The 19870-nt window shown below is 40.3% G+C and overlaps 1 protein-coding gene across 3 annotated transcripts in view; it reads left to right on the forward strand.

Annotated features, from left to right (window-relative positions):
* The first annotated feature begins 1086 nt into the window (after positions 1-1086).
* Positions 1087-19870, forward strand: part of WARS2 (tryptophanyl tRNA synthetase 2, mitochondrial) — a 52422-nt gene continuing 33638 nt past the window's right edge. For 2 of the 3 annotated variants that reach the window (XM_075764331.1, XM_075764348.1), the window contains exon 1: positions 1087-1212. In XM_075764331.1, the coding sequence (XP_075620446.1) occupies positions 1159-1212 (54 nt within the window). In that variant the 5' untranslated portion in view covers positions 1087-1158. Of the gene's footprint in view, positions 1213-1446; positions 1652-19870 lie in introns of those variants that run through there. The other variant, XM_075764338.1, reaches the window with a different exon arrangement.

Raw genomic sequence — 19870 nt, forward strand, 5'->3', positions numbered from 1 at the left:
TTCAAGCAGTTTCATGTAACTTTTGCCTCATTATGTCCTCAAAAATGGCTAACGTATTTTTGCTGAAAAAAATGTTCAGATGCACACAGAAGTTTTCAGCTCAAATTATAAACAGTATCTATAGCAATTGATGCAAATGATTGAAAAAATTGTATGTACAATTTCTGGGTTCAAGTTAAAGTTCTTATTGACCGCACAAAGCAGACTTTTTAAAATTTGTATTATAGCAGAGTCTGATTAGGCTCCAAGGTACTAAGCACTGTACATAGTTTTAAACTTTAAAAATTTGTTATTAACCAATGCATCAAATTGAAAATTAAAAAAAAGTTATGTAAACTTACAGTTTAAATTTACTTCAGGATTTTACGGTTACTAACATTCTATGGCAATATGCTCAGTGATCGAGTTTGGACTAATCTTGCTCAGTACTGAGCTGGCTATGGAGATAATCACCCGTACGCTGCGTAGCGCCACAGGTAACAGACCTACCAGCGCACCTTCTTTCCTGACTGTCCGTTTGTTTCCCCAAACCCTGCAGTCACGGATCCCCACGCTCGCTGCCCCGGCTATTTCCAGCCCTGCACATGAGCCACAGTTCCTATCACCTTAACATCGGTGGGAGAGAGCTGCTTTGGCCTTGGCATTCCGCACAAAGCAGGGCACATTCAGGGGAGAGGGCCGCTTTTCAGGGTTTTCCGTGGGGACTGACTGTATAGTTTGGCGAGTACAGGGGAGCAAGGCAGGCAGAGGCGGGTATTTTCGAGTAGGGGCCAGGCTGCGGATCTCTCGGTGGAAAAGCTGCCGCGGGCACGGTCAGGCGGCCTGAAGGGAGCAGGACGGGGCACACTGCTGAGGACGACTTCAAGAGCAACCTGCACCTGAGGCAGGGCTCGTGAAAAAACGAGACGCGGCGGGCTGGGGCTTGCAGCACGGACACGGCGGAGCGAACAGGCCCCGACCTCCCAGTAGCGGAGGCCCAACGCCACCCCCGCCCACCCCAATCCTCAGCTGTCACATGACCGCTCCCCCCCCAGCTGCCACTCCGTGACTACGCATGCGCATTCCGGACTGCGGGAAACTCGCTACTGAGCGCATGCGCTGACCCTTCCGGAGTTCTGCCCTGTCTCCCTACCCCCCCTATCCCTTCCCCCCTTTGCCATGGCGACACCGGGTGGCCTGATCCGGGCCCTGCACCGCGGGACCCTCGGCCAGGTAACCGGCCTGGGACACTTCCCCCGTCCGGCGTGGACACGGGGTCCCTTCCCGGTCTCTCCGACTTGGGCTGAGCCCCGCGCTCCAGGCGAGGCTGACCCAACCGTCCAGCCGGTCCCCGTGCAGCGGGCCGGCTCCGCGCATGCGCCGTGGAGCGACGAGGGACGCGGGACGGTGGCGGCGCAGGGCGGGGAGGGGACGGGCCAGACGTTGTGGGCTCGTGCAGCTCGCCGCCCTTCGCGGGGCCGTTCTCTCGGCGCTGTCCTTCCCGCTGGTTGTTTCTGGCGCCTCTCAGCCGTCGGGGCTTTGACTCCGCGGGGCACACGGGGTTTGGGGGTACGGGAGAGAGGGAGGTCTGAGCCAGCAAGTGAGATGTGGGGGCGCAGCGGCTGCTTTCGCCGCGCCTGGGCGGTGTCCTGGTGGTCGTTCAAGCGCTGAGGTACCACTGGGCGTTCTTCGAAATTTCAGCGTTGCTCTTTACTTCTTCCCTAGAATATTATCCTACGATTTTAAAGGTACCTACAGGCTACAATCTCCCGTCTTGCTCAGCGGGAAAAAAACCCGCATAGGTGTCTGAACATCAGTTAGAGGATATGTGTCAACCCTCCGCCTTGGTACTTGGGCAAGTTCGATGGGATGTAGTAGTGGTTAAATTTACTTAATTCATTTGGGATTTTCATTGTGACCACAAGGAACAGGGACTTGATTTATTTTTTATTATTCCCCCCCCCCCCCATTTTATTACTAAATTGAAATAAAGGAGCAAATGATTGCATTGACCATGTTTGGGAAGATACCCCAAGCAATCAGCCAATTCAGGTGGGAACATACTCAGCAAGCATGTGTTTGTAGGCAATCTCCTTCATAAAGTTTTTGGCCTATAAATGATTTGCCTTACCAATCTAAATTTTTATGAAGCTTGTAGTATTGTTTTTACATGAGTGGAAGAATTATTAAAACAATCTGATGGCAATAATAGTAATGTTGCATCATTTTAGTGAATGTTTGTTTCCCTTAGCTGAACAATTGGCTTTTTCATGAAAACCATGCTCATGTTTATTTATCATCCAAATCCTGAATAGTATGTCATGTTTCTACAATGGAACATTTTATCCAGAATGGGTGTCAGGGTAGATGTGTTTCATGTTGCTTGTGAGGAAAAATAAGGTAAGTAGAAGATCAAAGATGACTTTCAGTTTCTTGGTGTTATCCATGCTATCTGTGACCTTGCAGCAACTGAATTCTGTCACCCTCAGCCACAGGGTTGTTATTCTGATAATTTCAAGCTAAAATATTCACTAATACACAAAAAGTTGGTGTCATTTACCCAGACTTGCTACTATATACAAGTTGCAGGAATATTTGAGTTATTTCAGAACTAGGATTTTTAAGGTTAAACTTAAGAAATTAAGCCATATTTCAGTTACTTATCAAAACAGCTAACAGCATGCAAATGACCTTGATTCTGCCCTTTCTATTGAGAAGGTAGAGAGGTAAAGAGGGAGAAACTTTCATAACTGATACTTTACTTAGGAACTGTATGCTTCCTACTAGGTGTTACTGTGAGGCAGAGGTAAGGCTTGTGCTTATATTTTTTGTTTCAGAATTCATTTGTGTATAAAACTACTTTGAATTTTAACCATATAGAAGACCTAAAGAGTCTTTGCACACTCGATAAGCTTGTTGGGTGTTTCCATTCCTTGAGATACTTTGATTTCATTTCCCTTCTGTGTATCTAAATCTCTCTGGGTTTTTAACACAAAATTTGAACAGTTACACTGTCCATCTAATACCTTTACCAAAGCAAACAACGTGCAGATCTTGCAAAGATGCCTCAAACCACTGTTTATCTTTAAAACAAGAACTGCAAAGTTCCTTGAAAAATATTGAAAGCGTTTGTATGTGCTTATCCCTCCAGCTACTCATGGTGGCTCTTTGGGATCCGTTCAGTATCCTAGCAGGTACCATCCCCTGCCTTCATTCTTCTAGCAAAGGTTTCTGCTTTATCCTGCATAATAGAGAAATCTGCTCCAAGCGGACTTGTCTCTGTTGTATCTTAATATTCGCTCTGACATTAATATCTTTGCCAGCTCTGAGTTGCCCCTCAGATCAAGATTACTCATCAGGTGCTTTGTCACCTCATTAGTTACCTGATGTGATAGGTCTGAGAATGTATTTCCTATATTCTTTAATACATTCTTTAAATGTTTTAATTTAAAAAGCAAGAAGCCCAAAGTTAGTGCTGGCTATGTAACTTCATGCTGCCCACCCCCAAATAACTAGTAATTTGTTTCTGATTTTAAATTTGCAAGTCCAATATGCTGTGGGCTTTTGTCACTTTCCTCTCTCACTTTAAGTGCCCTCTTATGTTTATCTCGAAAGAATTGCACTGGAACTGAAGTGGTACTTCAGTGCTTCTTCAGAAGAATTGAAAAAAATGCCTTCCTAATTTATGCTGTTCCTTTTGCCAGACTGGACTTCAGACTAGTTCAACTATTATGGCATACAGCTTGGAACAGATCATGTATTTGTTGTGTGCTAATGAGGAATATTCGAATTTCAAGCTGGAAATGTGTTTGTCTTCAAGCTTGAGCAGTATATATCTACTGGCACCCTTATAGTTTTTACGTTTGAGTGTTTGATAATGCAGTCATAGTTATTAGAGGATGTAGTTTCTGTGGTTTCAGCTTTGTTTCACTGTAGTGCACAGTTCATTGTTATGCTGGATTTATATCAAGCTATGGAAAAGTTCCTCTGTACTTTTTGTTGTGCATAGTTCTAGTACACAACTAGAATACATAGGCAAAATACATGTGGTTAAGAAGAAAGTAACATTTTATTGGAGAGATTAATTATATTTTGAATGTCTTGACTTTTAAGAGCCTGTTTTCAAATTGCTTGATTTATTGTTCTTCAGTCATCTCTAAGCCAGAGTTATAGCAAGTAATTTCATCAAGTCTGTTTCTTTGATAAGACACTCTTAAAAATGGCAACTAATAGGTACTCCAGGGAATTACTGATAAAATTCTGAGAAATCCAACTATGGCATAACCTGTCAGTAGGAAAATTTAATCTGAGTCAGTCAGCTGTTGGTGTGTGACCTGATAAAATATGAATTAGGTTTAGTCCTGTCAGCAAAGCTCTAGAAGTTGTTGCTATCGATGTAAGTGTTCAGTTATATCTTAAACATTACTAAATCAGGCTTCACGTTGTGTCAGTCATTGTGAATTTCATTGGTTAGCTGTTACATCAGTATCTTCAACTGATAATCTCTGTAGTCTCAGTGTTGCAAAGCCAAATTATTTAAGATCAGAAGTGGCCAGTGGTCAAATCCCAGCCTGTGTAGGCTTTCTTTTCTCCAACTCCGACCTTCATTCCTAACCGTAACAGCTGCTGATGAAAGAAATCTAAGTAAGTGAATGAAGTAAAGATAGGGACTGTTTGTGCATGGGTGATTAGGGAAGAAAATCTTAGCTATCAGCAGTACTACCAATGCCAGTGACTAACTTTGGAGCATTTCTGTACTGGTGTGAACTCAAACTCTTGGACAGGGTATCTCTTTTTCTCCTCTGTACCCCATAATGGACTTCTAATTTGCTCAGAGAGAAGCCTAGTCAGCATTGCACGTACCCCCTTCAGACTCTCTGATCTACACAGCTCCTGCTACATAGTATATTTGAGACATACCAGAAGGTAGTTTACTATCTTCACTGTTACCTCAGTGAGGCAGAAGAATGACAAGGTCTTACTGTTGACTACTGTCACATGCATCACTAGAAGACTTTCCAGCCTCCCAGACAGAGGCCTATTTTTAGATGTTATTTGCCTTCATGAAGAAGTCAGGAGTCTTTGGCACCATTTTTCTTTTCTTGTAGCAAAGTAGTTACCACTGTTACAGGTATTGTAAGAATACTTTAATACCTATATTGTTTTTCTTCTTGAGAGCATATTTTAAAGAAAACATGAACCTCTCATTTTTTTGCCTTTTCTCCTACCCTGATCTTCCCTCTTTGATAGGTAGGCCTTCCGTGGTCTTCACACGTGATCTATTAGAATGGCTGTATTGTTGTTGCTAAGCTGTACATTTTGATGTCCTTCAACCTTCATCTGTTGTCAGCTTTCACAGGATGCATTGGGATGTGGATTCTCTTTTAGCCTTATACAGAACTGCATCTTCCAGTCAAAAGGGTTGGTATTTTTTGACACAAAATACTTTCCTCTTTGGTGCTAGGATTTGGTGATTTTTTTTTTCTGGGGCTCAAAGTTGGATTTGCTGTAACAACACTCAGGACAGTGACTCTATCAGGCACAGTTAGGGTCATACAAAGAGAAGATTGGTTTGAGTCCCACAGTCCCAAGGATGATGCTTCTTTTACCTCTCGGTGAGTGCTACACAGAAGACATCTCTGGTGACTGTTTAGTCAGGACCATTGCAAGTACATTCAAATCCAAGGAGTCTTAGCCAACATGTTGGTAATCTTAGCAGCTCATTTAGGAATGTTCCTGTTTCTTTACCTGAATTAATATCTGAAAAAATGGCACAGGATAGATCCCTGTAGGTAGTTTCTGTAGTTTGCTTTACACTTCGCAACTGAAGGTGGTGCTAAAATCAAGACACTTTGACTGCGTCTTCCTTTACAGTGACAGCCTAATGGGTCCCAAGGCCAAAGTTAGACTAATCTGGCATGCTTTGTTCTTAACAAATCCATGCTTGCTGTTGTTTTCTTCTAGTTATCTTTTAGGGAATTGCAAAAGATGGTTTTTGTTCACTGAGAATTGATGCTAAGCAGACTACTTCCCAGACTGCTCCTCTTTTCCTGTATTTTGGAGACAGGAATGACATTTGTCCTTTTTTGGTCTTCCGACGCTTTGCTAGGCCTCTGTGAACTTCAGCGATTCTGGCCAGTATTTTCAGTATTTTAAGAAGACGTCTTCAGACCGGTTGACTCTGATGAAATTTGATTAATTTTTTTTATGAAGTATTGTTTGTTCTGTATTCAGGCCACCTGATCACTCCATTGTTACTGTGCTAGTTATGTTAATGACTGGTCATATTTCATATTTTTTAATGAAGATGGCTGTGAAAAAGGCAGTTAGATAATAATTGAAGTGTTGTTTTGGAGGAGACCATCAAAATACTTTTTCCCAGGTGGCAAATTTAATCTTGAAAATTTTTAGCTATAGTTAATGTATGGCTTTCAGAGAAAGGAAATAACTGAAATTCTCAGGCCCTAATCCTTAAGGATTCCGAAGATTGAGCTCTCTCTTCCTCTATAGTTTTAACTACAATTTTTAGTATCATTCAGATGTGTTATGAATGAAATGCAAACAATTTGAAAGCATCCATGTTCCCATCTTGAATTTGTTGCTGTCACATATGGATCAGTGTGCTAACTATTAATGAAATAAGTCCCCAGATGCATGTAACAAGCTGCACACGTACACACGGTTTACTGCAGCAGGTCAACTTCAGACTGTCCATCCAGGCAGTTATGTACTGAGATTGATGGATGAGCAGTTTTTAAGTGCCTGTGTTGGATTGTGACACTCCTCAGTGTAGCATCTCTTTCTTCTAGAGAGCATGAAGATTGGAGGTAGCAAAGTGCTTTTGACTGAGGGGAAAAAAAGCTGGAAATGCAAATACCTGTTAAACATCAAAGACCCATGCTGTTTCCTGTTGTCCGGTATGAGTTGTTCAGTATGTTGTAATGTACAGGACCTTTAGGAAAGATCTAAGTGACTTGAGAAATGCTTTCCAAATGCAAGTAGCCTCTATGTGGATTCATGTGTAGAAATTGGTACCTTTTTTTTTTTAATTTCCTGTTTTCCTATTTTTCTGAATTTTAACTTTTTTTGATGATTGTTGTTAGGCACAGATACTAAAAGTTATTTAGTTACCCAACTCCTCCTGAAGTCAGCTGGATTTATCAACATGTTCCAGCTTTTGGATTAAACCTTTACTGTCTCCTATCCAGGTTGGAATGGAAGTCTTTCCTAATCAGTCATTTGTTTTTATTTACATCACTGACTAACTGATGGTTAATCCTCTAGGGAAACTGGCTTACCTTTCAGATAAAGCATTGGAAGCATTCTCTATGCCAGAACAAAACCATTAGCTTGTGTATCATTTTCAGAACTGAAGGGAAGTAAGTTAGTATGCAGTGAGAATATACTTTTCTTGGATCTTCACTAGGTTTGAGAGAACTCAGATTTCCGCACAGATTTATTAGACCTTCCAGTTGTAGGGAGACTTCTAATCTGCCTTTCTTAATGCCTTGTCTCTAGTGGATTTTGACAACTGTTGTAGCTGCACAGGAGGGAGCTCCCATTGTAGACAGAAATGAAGGCTCTTTGAGGCGTGAACGGGTCCTATTCATTTCCATAATGGAGTTCTAACAATAAAGTCTGGCAAATGTAGATTGTTTTAGCAGGAAACAGCCCTTTATTCTGGCGTCTTGGCAGGGCTTGGGTAGAGTCCCGCCATTCTTTCCCCCTCTGGCCCTTGCTTTCAGTCTCTTGGCTGAGCCTGTTTTTTCTCTTGAGAGACTTCTGTTTTTATTAACTTGTTTTTGTACAGTGAGTTTAATGAAAGATGCTACTCTGGCAGTCCTTGATGTTGAAATTTTGTGTAAATTTCTCCGGTGCATATGTTGGACAAACATACTGTGAATTGTACAGTCTGTAGTGGATCACCTCTGCCTCTAGACCGCAGACTGGGGGTCTTGTTTTAATACTGTTACATTGGCAGATAGAATTTCCATTTAGTAATACAGCAAGTGCTATTCTAGACATTCAACAATTACTTTTTCCATGACACAAGTTGTGGTTTATGCTGAGACTCTAGGGTTAGATGAACAAACATTTTGGGAGTTCACTCAAATTACAGTAGGATCAGAAGTTGAAGAAAACCCCTAAACAATAAGTCAGTTAAGTCACCTTAGATCATATATTTTTTTTGAGCTCTGCTGAGTTCATAAGTAGAGAATTGAAATTGTTTTCCTTTTGGTTGACCTCTTGGCTGTAACAATACCATTCTTCAAGTCCCCAACTCAGACAAATCACGTAGCAGATTTTATAATTTTCTGTTATATCCTGCCAATCAATGTATCCACTGGACAGGATTAAATAAATTTTTTGCCCCCAGAGATGTCCACCTTGAGAGGGCACTGAAGTTCTCACTACAAGGGAAAGGAAATAGCTACATATTTGTCTCTGTGTATACACACACAGAGACAAATATACAATGAAGTATATATGCTTACTTTTAATTTCCCTCATTCTTGTGCCGAACTGTGATGATTGCTACCAGAAATGAAATGTCTACTTTTACTTTTAACTTAGAGTTCTTTGAATTATGCGAGGGCTTGCTTCTACTTCCTGGAGCTGGCAGAAGTCATGGGAAGGTGAAGTTTACCCGATTGCTTCGATGATGTCTACACAATATCTGAATGAAGAATTAGTATTGTGTGGACAGAGCACTAATAGAGGTTTCCTCAGTTTTCATGGTGTTGCACATAGGTTATGTTATGAACTCCTACCAGGATGCTGATGTTATCTTCATAACCAGGCAGATTAAACCATGCTATGCTTCATTTGTATTTAGGTGGCACTTTCATAACCGTAAAGACTAGGAACTTTTTTTTGTTTAGATTACCTTGTTTATAGATCAGGGGTTTGGAGCCTTACAGTACACCTTAGGAGGTGAATTAAGTGCTTCTTGCTGATATTTCAAAGCGAGGTAAGCCCATCTAGCTCACTTACTTAGGTGGGTGGTCAATATTTACATTCCTGTGCAGAAAGATTCCAGGGTTGGATAGCACTAAGTTTCCATTTTTTGAGGCTCTGAGCTCCTGTATAACTCTTCTAATTCCCAGAAGTATTCAGAAGCTAAAATGAGATTAAATTGTATATGTACTCCCACTCTGACAGAGGGAATATATGTTGGTTTGAATCCCATCACTGTCATTTCTGGTCACATACACTGTGACAATCAGATACTATACCTTGGTCTTCATAGTGTCCTCCTCACAATCTGGATGCTGAACTATTAATCTCATTTGGGAGATTGTTGGCCAGCACTCAAAAAAATCTAATTGCCAGCATCTTCACAACTTCCTAGGCTCACCATCATCATATTTCCTTTTGCCAGGTGCATAGGTCTGACTTTGGAATCTGCCATGTTAGCTGTGCCTTGGAAAAGATATAGCAACATTCCATGTTAATAAAAGACTCCAGGCTTCCTGATGATCTCGCCAAAGATTCACAGAGCAACTGTTTCTGTCACTTGCTTTCACACTTGCAGATACTTGAATATCCCTGTCCTTTGGCAGCGAGATTGCTAAATAGCCTGTTTTGAGCTTATCCAACAGCAGGAACAGTTCTTTTCAGGGATTCTGCCTTAATCACAGGTCTCATGGGCATTCACTTTTCTGCTTACCAGCATTGCTTTTTATATTAACAACAGCAAAGAAATATGGGGAGGTACAAACTTTTGATGACAGAACCATGTTATACTGTCCTTCCTAAATATAATCTTTTTATAGCCACATCAAAGTTTCTTTCAAAGGTGGTCTTTGACATCTACTCGAATTGGGTTATCCATTTGCAAATATTTTTCTTGAAATCACATACTTGCCAAGATGTGGAAAGACTTTACTTAATAGGTATCCATAGGGTGCTTTCCGTTCGCATGGGAGAACAAAACAGTTTCAAACATTTCAAAGCCTCTTTGTTGCTTATGTAAAGGGAATGAGGGGTCCAGCCCTCTGGATTCCTGACCAAATCTCATTTTGCATTTCTGCTGGCAACAAATTAGCCCATGTAATTGCTGCCACCAAGAATGAGTACGCATTCTGTTCTTCACACACTTCCCTTGGGGTTTTGGTTTGGTTTTTTTTCTGGCAGATAACTACATTTGAAATCTTTGCAGAGTAAAAGCAATGTCAGCACTTTGCACGTTCATCAAGCATTAAGCCAGGTCAGAACAGCCAAAGGTGCTGTCACTCCCTTCAGAGGGACGTTTTTACGGTTGACCATGCAACATTGATTGTAAGTATCTAGCAGAATACTTGCCAGTACTCAAAGAAAAATGGTGTATTACACACATCTCTGGGATATCTGCAGTACAAACAGTTGGCTGCTTTTACACTGATGTACTCCAAAGGGTACATCCAAATTGAGAGTTGGTAATTTGCCTGGTGTCCTGTGGGCCAGTTTGAATAATACAGGGTAAGTTAGCAACTCATCTTTAAAACAAACCAGTAAGTGTCACACACAAACTAGGGAACTTTTCATTTGATGTTTCTGGGCTCAAGGTGTGTAGCAAGTGGGACTGTGACTACAGTTGGCTGTGACTTGGGTGGTGTGTGCTGTGGCCATTCTAGACTCACCGGTAATGTTCTATAAACTTCTGCGTGCTTTAGGTCTCAAACATGATAATCCTTAATTTACTGCTACAAATCCTTACCTGTGTTGCTTTTGTTATTACATTCCTTAGATGTTAGTGACCAAGGGACAGACTTTTTTAAGCAGCGTTTTATTGTGCTTAAAAATAAGACTGAAAATGGTAGTGGACATTAGGTGTCAGTCCTACAAGAACTTCCTCTCGTGTAGGCAAAGAATTTGCTCTCTATACAGAAAACTTCATCTGTTGTAAATTCAGTCTGCTTGTTCAATAAAAATATAGACACTACACTCCTACTATCTTCAACTCAACCTCGGATTAAATTCCTTAGGAAGAGAATATAGCTTTTATTCACCATTTACTTTTGGGGGGTCAGTGTTTGTAGCTGAAATAGGGCATCCAGATGAGTTTCTGTGCTTCTGTACACAGCAACATGCCTTGGCTACATCCATTTAGAGGGCAAGACCTCAGCACAAATAAACCTCTCTGTCCCCCTCATCTATTGTTTGTCCTTTCTGTGGAAACAGCCCGGTCTGGTGATTTCAGGACCAACCTGCACTGATAAAAACAGTTTAAATGTAGTCTATGAGTATTGTCTGTCTTCAGGAGAAGTTTTTAAAATTCTGTAGAAGTCCCTGATACAAGTATGATTATTATGTCTAAAATATTTAAATTGATAGAATTCTCTTCAGCATAGACAAGGAGGACCAGCTGTAGCATTTTCTTTGTGCATGTGTGCACCATTAGGGAATTTACTGAGATTTCCAAGTCCTAAGGCCTCTCAACAGCCATAAGGTAGTTTTAAAACTTTCCTTTTCACCTGAGATGAATTTCAGGCAGTGACCACAAGGTGAAAGTTTTTGAGCAGCTGTGTTAATTTTGGCCCCATGTGAAATGAAGCTAACTTTTCCTTGCTACAGGAAATTGCCAAATAAAATAATGGAAAGGAAATGAACTGCTCTTTGAGTTTCTAGGACAATATTCTGAAGAAACATAGCAATTCCAAACAAAAAATATTTTTTAAAAAACATCCCTCAAGATGTAAGTTGATAGTCTTTGTTTATATCCCATAGGGCAATCTTGGTAGCAAGAAGACTCCTCACTTGGACAAAATATATAAAAAATATAATAAACTTTTTTCCATCTAGAGGTCAGAGAAGGAGCAAGAGTGATCAGATGTTTTTTAAGAGATTTGGATACTACTCTGATCAAAAACATAAATTTCTTTAATTTCTCTGGGAGGGAAGTATTTAGTTATGCCGGCATTCTTTAGCTTTTTGTTTTGTTTTGCTTTAAGGTTGTGATGGTTTTGGTGCTTAAAATGTTTTCATCTATTAACTTAAAAGCAGATCAACATTTCATATGTCAACCTATATTTATAATTTAGAAATACGATATACTTTGTTTTACATTTTGACAGTAACGTCTGTATCATGTAGCAAAATGAGTGCTAACTCTTTACTTGCTGCTATTAGTTTTATTCAATGGAAGCAGTGTACACTTCTGAATGTAGGTATATCCTGGTTTGCAAGTATTAAATGTTAACCTGTATTTCACATCTCTTCACAACATGGAATGGTTTTTCAGAGCATGTCAGCTGCTACCTGTGAAAAGGCCTCAATTCTTAAATTTTGTTAAATGCAGGTGGAAAGACTTGAATCTTGAAATGCCATGAGGTCTAGCCTTTCTAAATAGAACTCTAATTTCTCTTCCTTCCTCTTTGGTGATCGTACTTTGACCTTAATCATGCCTATATAAGATCATAGGCTCAGAGGACCAGAAGAAACCCAGCTAGAGGTGACCTGGTGCTTCCCCTGGCCCAAAATAAAAATTAGCTGCTCCTGCATCATTATCAACACATCTCATATATTTTTATTTTTTTTTAAATAAAGAACCTCTCTAAGCACTCTGAAACGTTTTCTTTTCCTTGCTGTTGGAAAGTTTTCTTTACATCTGGTCCGAATCTTTCTTACTGCAACTGAAGCTCATTGTTTCTTACCCTATTAACCATGGTCCCAAAAGTCATATGTATAAGACTATATATTTAAGGCGTATTTAAGACCTTGTCCCTCCACAGTCTTCCTACCACAGAACTAAACCTCAATTCTTTCAGTCTTTCCTCCATAGTCTTATTTCTGAAGTCTCTCATTGGACTTGATTGTACTTCTATGGCCTCTTTCTACCACTTGAAACACAGGATCTAAAACATGTCCCAGTGCTCCAGCTTAAGGCCATCCTCATCCTCAGTAGGATAAGTAAATTGTTTTGTGTCTTCTGAATTTTAATGCCATTGATATATTCCTGTGCAACTTTTGCTATATTTTATAAAAGTGATGGTTTTGCAGCAGCGTGGTATTGATTCATACCTTCTAAAATGTTACAAACCCCAGATTCTGTTCTGCAGTTGTTGCCTGGGCAGCTGTTCTGCTTCCTGTGTTTGTGCAGTTGAGTAGTCCTTTCTGTATAGATCCATGTATTTTTGCCTGGTAAATAGCATCCTGTTTATTCAGACTGGTTCTTCACTTTGTCAATACTATTTAGCATCTTTGTCAGCGACGTGGACAGTGAGATCGAGTACACCCTCAGCAAGTTTGCTGACGACACCCAGCTGTGTGGTGCAGTCGACAGGGTGGAGGGAAGGGATGTCATCCAGAGGGACCTTGACAGGCTTGAGGTGGGCCTGTGCAAACTGCATGATGGTCCCTTCCAATCCAAACCATTCTGATTCTCTGATATAACCTTTAGTACTTGTTCTCTAATCTAGCATCTCTTGTGCTATAGAAGGTTATTAGAGTGATCTGACGTCACAAGTTCTTGAGAAATGCTGCTGTCTGCTGTTTATAGCTGTAATTTCTTCGAAGTTCTTTATTTGTTCCTGCATTTTTCCAAGAATTGAAGTTAAGCTGACTAATACAGATTAACTCCACTCAGGTGAGGTCCCGTAGTGGTGCATGAGGTTCTCTGCGCACTCCCTGGCCCGCTACTGCTGTGCCAGTGTGCTTTCTGACAGCCCGCAACACTGCAGCTGGGTCAGGAGTAAGGCAGACCTGGTGGGTGCTTCAAAGAACTGTTTCCAGAAGGCATCTGTGCCCTCAAATTTTCATTGTTTGGTTGCTGCTGGTTCAGCCACATTATTCAATAGGCAGTGAACTAGTTTTTCTATGGATTTCTGTCTTAGTGTTGCTCTCCACAGTGTAATAAGCCTGTGTCTCTGCTCCCTCTCTTTTTCCCTTGTGCCACCTTCTCCACGCTATGTCTACAGTACTGTAACTGTCAAATTTTCAGCTTTGAGCATTGTGCGCATCATCTAATGGTTATAGAAGCAGCATGTACTGAACTGGCCTGACCTTCATGCTTTGCCCAGCTGGCCAGAATGTTCCTGGTGATGGATCAGCATGCTTAGCTCCCACTGCAGCCTCCTGTCAGTGAGGCACTAATTTGGTTTATCTCTTAGCACTTACTTGTGTGGTAGTTGTAAGAACATAGTGTCGTTATATCCTTTACCCTTGCACTGAGTCTGGGTGAAATGGGCTGATAAGGTCTGCAGTTAATGTCTGTGGTTAAGTAGTTTGATTGAAGAAGCTTTATTTATGCCTTAGCTTAAAAAAAGGGAAGTAAATGGTTTGAGAATGGTTAATGCAGGGTTGAGGCTGCTAGGCTGCTGTCCCTCTTGGACCATTTGAAACTATTAACTGCAGTTTCATGTATGTCTTTCAAAACCAGGAGGTGCAGAAGTAGCGGATGTGTCAGCATGCGTTGGACTTGTTCTGTAACTGGATCTCTTTGAGGTATGTCTCAGCTTTGAACAAATGCCATAGCATGCTGTCCATCCAGTTGATGTGGAAAACCGTAGGGAGCACAGCACACACACAAAAAAAGAGTATCTGGCTGTGTCCTTGCTCAGGAAGACAATATGGTAGAATAAGATTGGTGACTACCATTGGCTGCATGCAGACCCAGTGCTTGGTTCCCTCACCAACTGTGCACAAACCCTTCCTGCTCTGTCAAACGTTATCAGCGCTTCTTGTCCTAGGACCTCTGCAGAGTACTTGAGCCAGCTCTTCTGTTTTGTAGACTGCTGGCTGCTTAAAAGTCCCCTAGCCAGAGTTTGTAAACCCTGTTTCACTGGGCATTGGAGGGAAGGGTCCATGGCTGCCTCTGGTCTGGAGGTGCCTTCTGTTGTGTGTCTGTGTGAACTGCGGCAACCTGCTGTAGATAATCCTTGCATCTGTCAGTACAGCTGTCACTACCACATTGAGTGGCACACGGAGCTCATAAAGGCAAATGGGAGAATACATTTGCAGGACACAGCATACAACATTAAAGGACCCATTTGCTTAGTCATCTTTAACAAGGCAGCATGAGAGGGCAGCCTAACCCAAATGCAGTTATACTGTATTCTTTTGCTAGCCCTAGAGGGCAGAGTTAAATTTATAGGGTGGGGTTAGTATGTGCTGTAAATGTTCCTCCTTTAAATGTGTTTCTCATTTAAAATATAAATATTAAAATCTTACTTAAGCTTAAATATAAATGCATTTGACATTCAAGAAAGGACTACCAGGCAGTGTTATTTAAATCTTAATTTAGTTCAGTTTCTGAGCAACAAGTTAATCCTTTCTCAGAAGCTATTATCTGAAAACTTGCTCTGGTCTAAATATGTTTTTTCTAATTTAATGTTAGCTCTATAATACCTAATTTTAAGAATTAAGCATGATAGAATAGCATTTGTACCAGATGAATTTGATGTATTGAATTACCAGATCAAGATAAACACGTTTTAAAGGTTTCTACAGCAAGTTTGAGGAGAAGTAATTGCTTAAAAAACAATAAAGCAAAGTCTGCAGTACATAGACTGCTTCTAAGCTGCCCTTTTCCTTCAATTTTTTTTTTCTATCTCTAATAACATTAACACTTAAATTGTCCCAATTAGGCTTTAAAATTTATGCTTTAGCTAGTAAAAACTGACTCATTTGGTTTCCCTTCATTTTGCTGCTTAATAGCTGTCTGAAGACAGGTTTTGCTAAGCCAAAATTAGCAGATGAGCATATCATTTTAGCAATGAGAGCTTTGAAGTTGCAAAGTATTAAGGAGGGAAATAAAAAAAATAATAGATGCAAAAGATGCAGTAGTTGGGGACTTTTGTCAGCCAAAGAATTTCTTTTGTCTCTGAGGTTGAAGCAAGTTTTTGGGATTTGGTTTTTGGGGTTTTTTCCTTCCCTTTTTGATCCCTGTTGGGAGGATCCTCGTGTTTGAAATTTCAAATTTTCCAATTTGTGTGTTTTACTTGTGCTTGTGTTTGCTCAATGCTGCTCTTTCTTCCCTTTGACTTTCACATTTTCTTTTCCTTTGGCAAATTTGAACTTGCTTCAGTTTGGGACGGCTAGGGCTAAATGAACCACCACGGATAAAATTATAACAAGAAGAGCGAGGTCTGTGAATGATCTTTTGCTGTTTCCTGAGTCATTCCAGTCTCATTAATCAGTGCTGGTGCTGTGGAGGCTGTGTGGTGTGTTACGTCGCCAGCACAGCAGCTTCTCCGTCCCTTTCCCCCACCCCCTGCGTGCCTACACAGTGGGGAAAACTAGAGAGGGAAGCCATCAATCTTCCTTGTCATAGATGTCAGCAGTGATTCTCCTGTTGGCTTCCTGCTCTCTCCGTCGTGCCTACCACCTGTGTTTAGAATTAGCTCTGATGCTGCAGATCTCACTTGGCTGTTCACCTGTTCTGCCCTGACTAAATAGCTGTTAAAATAAAGCAGAGCAGCTAAATGCTATAGCATGTGAATAGTAACCACCACTGTGGGTTGTGGGGTGATTTCTGTTGCAGCTGCTATTCTAATACTGTCATAATTTTCTGTAATGATGGGGGTTTTTAGATCTGAAATCTCTTGTGTTGCAGCCCAAAGGTGAGTTTGTGAGCAAGTCTTTATTTAATGTAAAGATGAAAATATTTTTTAGTTACATTATAGATAGAGGCATAAGCCTATCTCCCATCAGTTAGCTTGCTTGGATAGCTTTATGAACAAAGTCTAAATCAATCAATTAGTCTGAAGCCTTGTCCTTACCTTCAGTTACTCAAAGGATACAATTACCAAAAGACTCTTTGGGAGTTGATTTTTATACCTCAATATCTGGCTAGTGGGGGTCTGGAAAATATAAGTGTCCATCTCCCCCATCACTGGGTAGATTGAGAAGCTGAGATGTACTGCCTCTGTACTTCTAGGGCAGGATTAATGTCATCATCTTGTGGCCTGTTGAGTTAAAGAATAGGTCTAAAACTTCTATGTATGCTTTTATATAATTGTATAAATGTTTTCCTATGCAGTCCTGAGAACTATCTATTGGCAGCTTTCTCCTACCTCCTTGACTGGACTCTATCTTTTTCTATTTTTAAAGAGATTAAACTGTTTATAAGGCATATGGTTTCCTTGTAATTGTAGCTTCTCTGCTGTCATTTCAAGTGTATGATGGCAATGTTTATGTGGAGTTACAAAGAAGAGAGGCTCTGAAAACTTAAATCCTGTGAATGCTTTTACTTGATTTTATTTGTGTAACTTTTTTGTGAAGTGGAAGAACTGTATTATGACTGATTTTATTACATATTTGAGAAGCAGTTTTTTGTTGAGTGTGCTAGGCAAATACATGTATTCAACAAGTATATACTTGTATTCAACCCTCACAGAATCCATAAAGCTAAACGTGAAAGGTATAGTCAGGATACTAAGAATTGGCCACTGACATGGCATGTTTTGATCTGCATGGATCTTTTCAGTGTGGATTCTCAGCACTTTCAGAGACTTTAATTGGTTTCTTCCCCTGAATGAAGACAATTTGAGGCTTCCCAAATCACTAGTTACCCCTCTAAATAGCTGTATTTTGTATCCATGGTTTGTGTTTCAGTATGATGAGAGTTTCATGCTTGAGTTTGCCTGGTGCTTATCCCAATCAATTTAAAAACAACAACAACAAATCTTCCTGGTGAAGTCTTAAAAATCTTTAAAAAAATAAAAATAAAATGAGAAAGGACAACTTCCTATAATTTTAAGGGAGGCAGAGGTGACTTCTTATACTAATAAACAAAGGGAGACTTAGCATTTTAAATGCTGCAGATGTGGTGCTGAGCTCATGGAAGAAGCTGTAACTTTACGGTCAGTGATACAATGAAATGCTTTCAGCAGTGGGATTGTCTTTTGTTTTCCACTTGATTTTTAGTTTAGAAAAACAATTCTAGATTATGGCTAGCTGTACACTTCTATGCTTGTTTTTAAAGGAATCTTGGAACTCTTGCTTTCCAGATGCTCTAATGTTTAATTTTTAAGACAGATTTTCACAGATTTTTCTAAATTAACTATTAATATTTTAATTTCCATTTTTAAGCTTGTAAATGTTTTGCCTGGGTGGACCCTTAGCTTTTTGTAAAGGTGTGTTGTAGCTATTATGTTGTTTATATATCAATTATATATATATCAGAGTAATATGAACTCAAATTGTACAGATGTGTAAATTAGAGGGTATTAACAAAGTAAATTTGAGTCAGCTGAAAGTCATGGAATGAAATAGAAAAACTTTATTGTGAAACTTTTTCTACAGCTGCAGATGGTTTAAGGAGCATATGGCGTCCTGCTCTGGAGGTTGCAAAAAAGCTTTTAAACACAATTGGAAATGCAGTATGTACAGCTACCAGCATCCAAAGAACTGCACTGCTGCTTTTAGGGTTTAGTGCTGCTGCGCTGCAGAAGAGCTTGGAAGCTTCTCTGTGTGCTCTTCAAAAGACAAGAGAGTTCTCTGCTTTCTGAGGTCAACATTCTAACCCCTAAAATTGATTGTCCTCCTTCTCCAGGTTTCCTATAAATAGTGAAAGGTGTTTTCTGATACAGAATGGCTGACCTTGCTTAGTATATGAAAATAGGTTGGCCCACTAAGGGCAAAAGACAAACTGAAACTGAGGCCCCCCCTTCTTTGAAGAATTTTTGCTTTGGTAGTTTGTTGTGAGTTTAAATTTTAGGCAGTTTGCACATTTCTTTTAAAGATTTGGTGATTTTCGAAGATGTAAGATTCAATGGTCTTCAAGTCAGTCTGCCCATGTCATTAATAACATGAGAAAGTTGTGTATTATACATACATTTCCCTATATAACTGAACAACATGAAGTTGTCTTTACTAATATTCTTTCGTAAAATTCTTTCGATTAGACAAGCGTGCTGTTAACACCTTCTTTCCTTTAAAAATAAAACTGTTTGTGATGGTCTTTAGGAGATAGGATTTCCTTACCTCTAGCAACTTTGTTGTGTTCTCCAGTTCTGGCACATTTGTCTCATGAGCAGGGAAAGTGTGGTTTTTGACTGCTGAATTGAGGCCTTGACAATTGCAGTTCTCCTTACTACAGGTGTGGCATATGAGTAAAGCTCTGCTTGGGTCCAAGAGAGCAGCATTGCATTTTGGAAGCTCTCATCTTTTCTAGCATACTTTTTTGCATTGAAAATGGATGTGGCCATACTGCAGGGTGTCAGGGCCAGACTTTAGCCATCCTGCTCTGGGACAAGAATGTAATGCTTATTCCTGATTGAGAGCATTTGGATGTTGACAGTTTTTCAGTATAAGGAGCAGCAGTTGTTCATCTCATCATGAAAAAAAGAAATTAGGTAAGAGAACACCTGAATCTTAATGGGGTTTAGGCCAAGCTGCATTTGGAAATGCTGCTGAGAAATGCACTGTGGTGTTTGGAATTGCCATGCAGAAGTGTTATTGAGAGAAAACAAATAATAAATGTTAAAACATCTGTCAGATACTATGCTCTTAACAGGAGTGAAGATTAACATGCAGCACTACTGGTGTAGGTGCACACACCACACAGAGTTAAACATACGAACAGGAGGCTCACACTGTGCTTACTACAGATGTCTGAATGAGTGAGTGCCTGTGGGCTGGAGCTGCATGTCTTGTGGCTTTCACTCTGCTCCACTGGGAAGTCTTCACTCCTTTTGTTTTTATCCTTTTCCAACTCCAGTACTTTCGAGCACACAGCTCCCATCCCCTGACCTAACAGCTCCATTGAAGTGCATTCCAGCCCCATGATTTCATGGTACCAGGCAGAACTCCCCTGCCATGCTGCTATGCTGCCCGCTGTTTCTCACAGAGTGAACAAACAGGGAACATAAACTCTCTCCAAATGAGCAATGTTCTCTGTGTATTTTTAGTGCTAGAAATCCAAGACTCATTTAAGGATGTTTTGTGGGGGATTTTTTTTTTAATATAG

The sequence above is a fragment of the Balearica regulorum genome, chromosome 1 (genome assembly GCF_011004875.1).
Source record: "Balearica regulorum gibbericeps isolate bBalReg1 chromosome 1, bBalReg1.pri, whole genome shotgun sequence".
NCBI lineage: Eukaryota > Metazoa > Chordata > Aves > Gruiformes > Gruidae > Balearica > Balearica regulorum.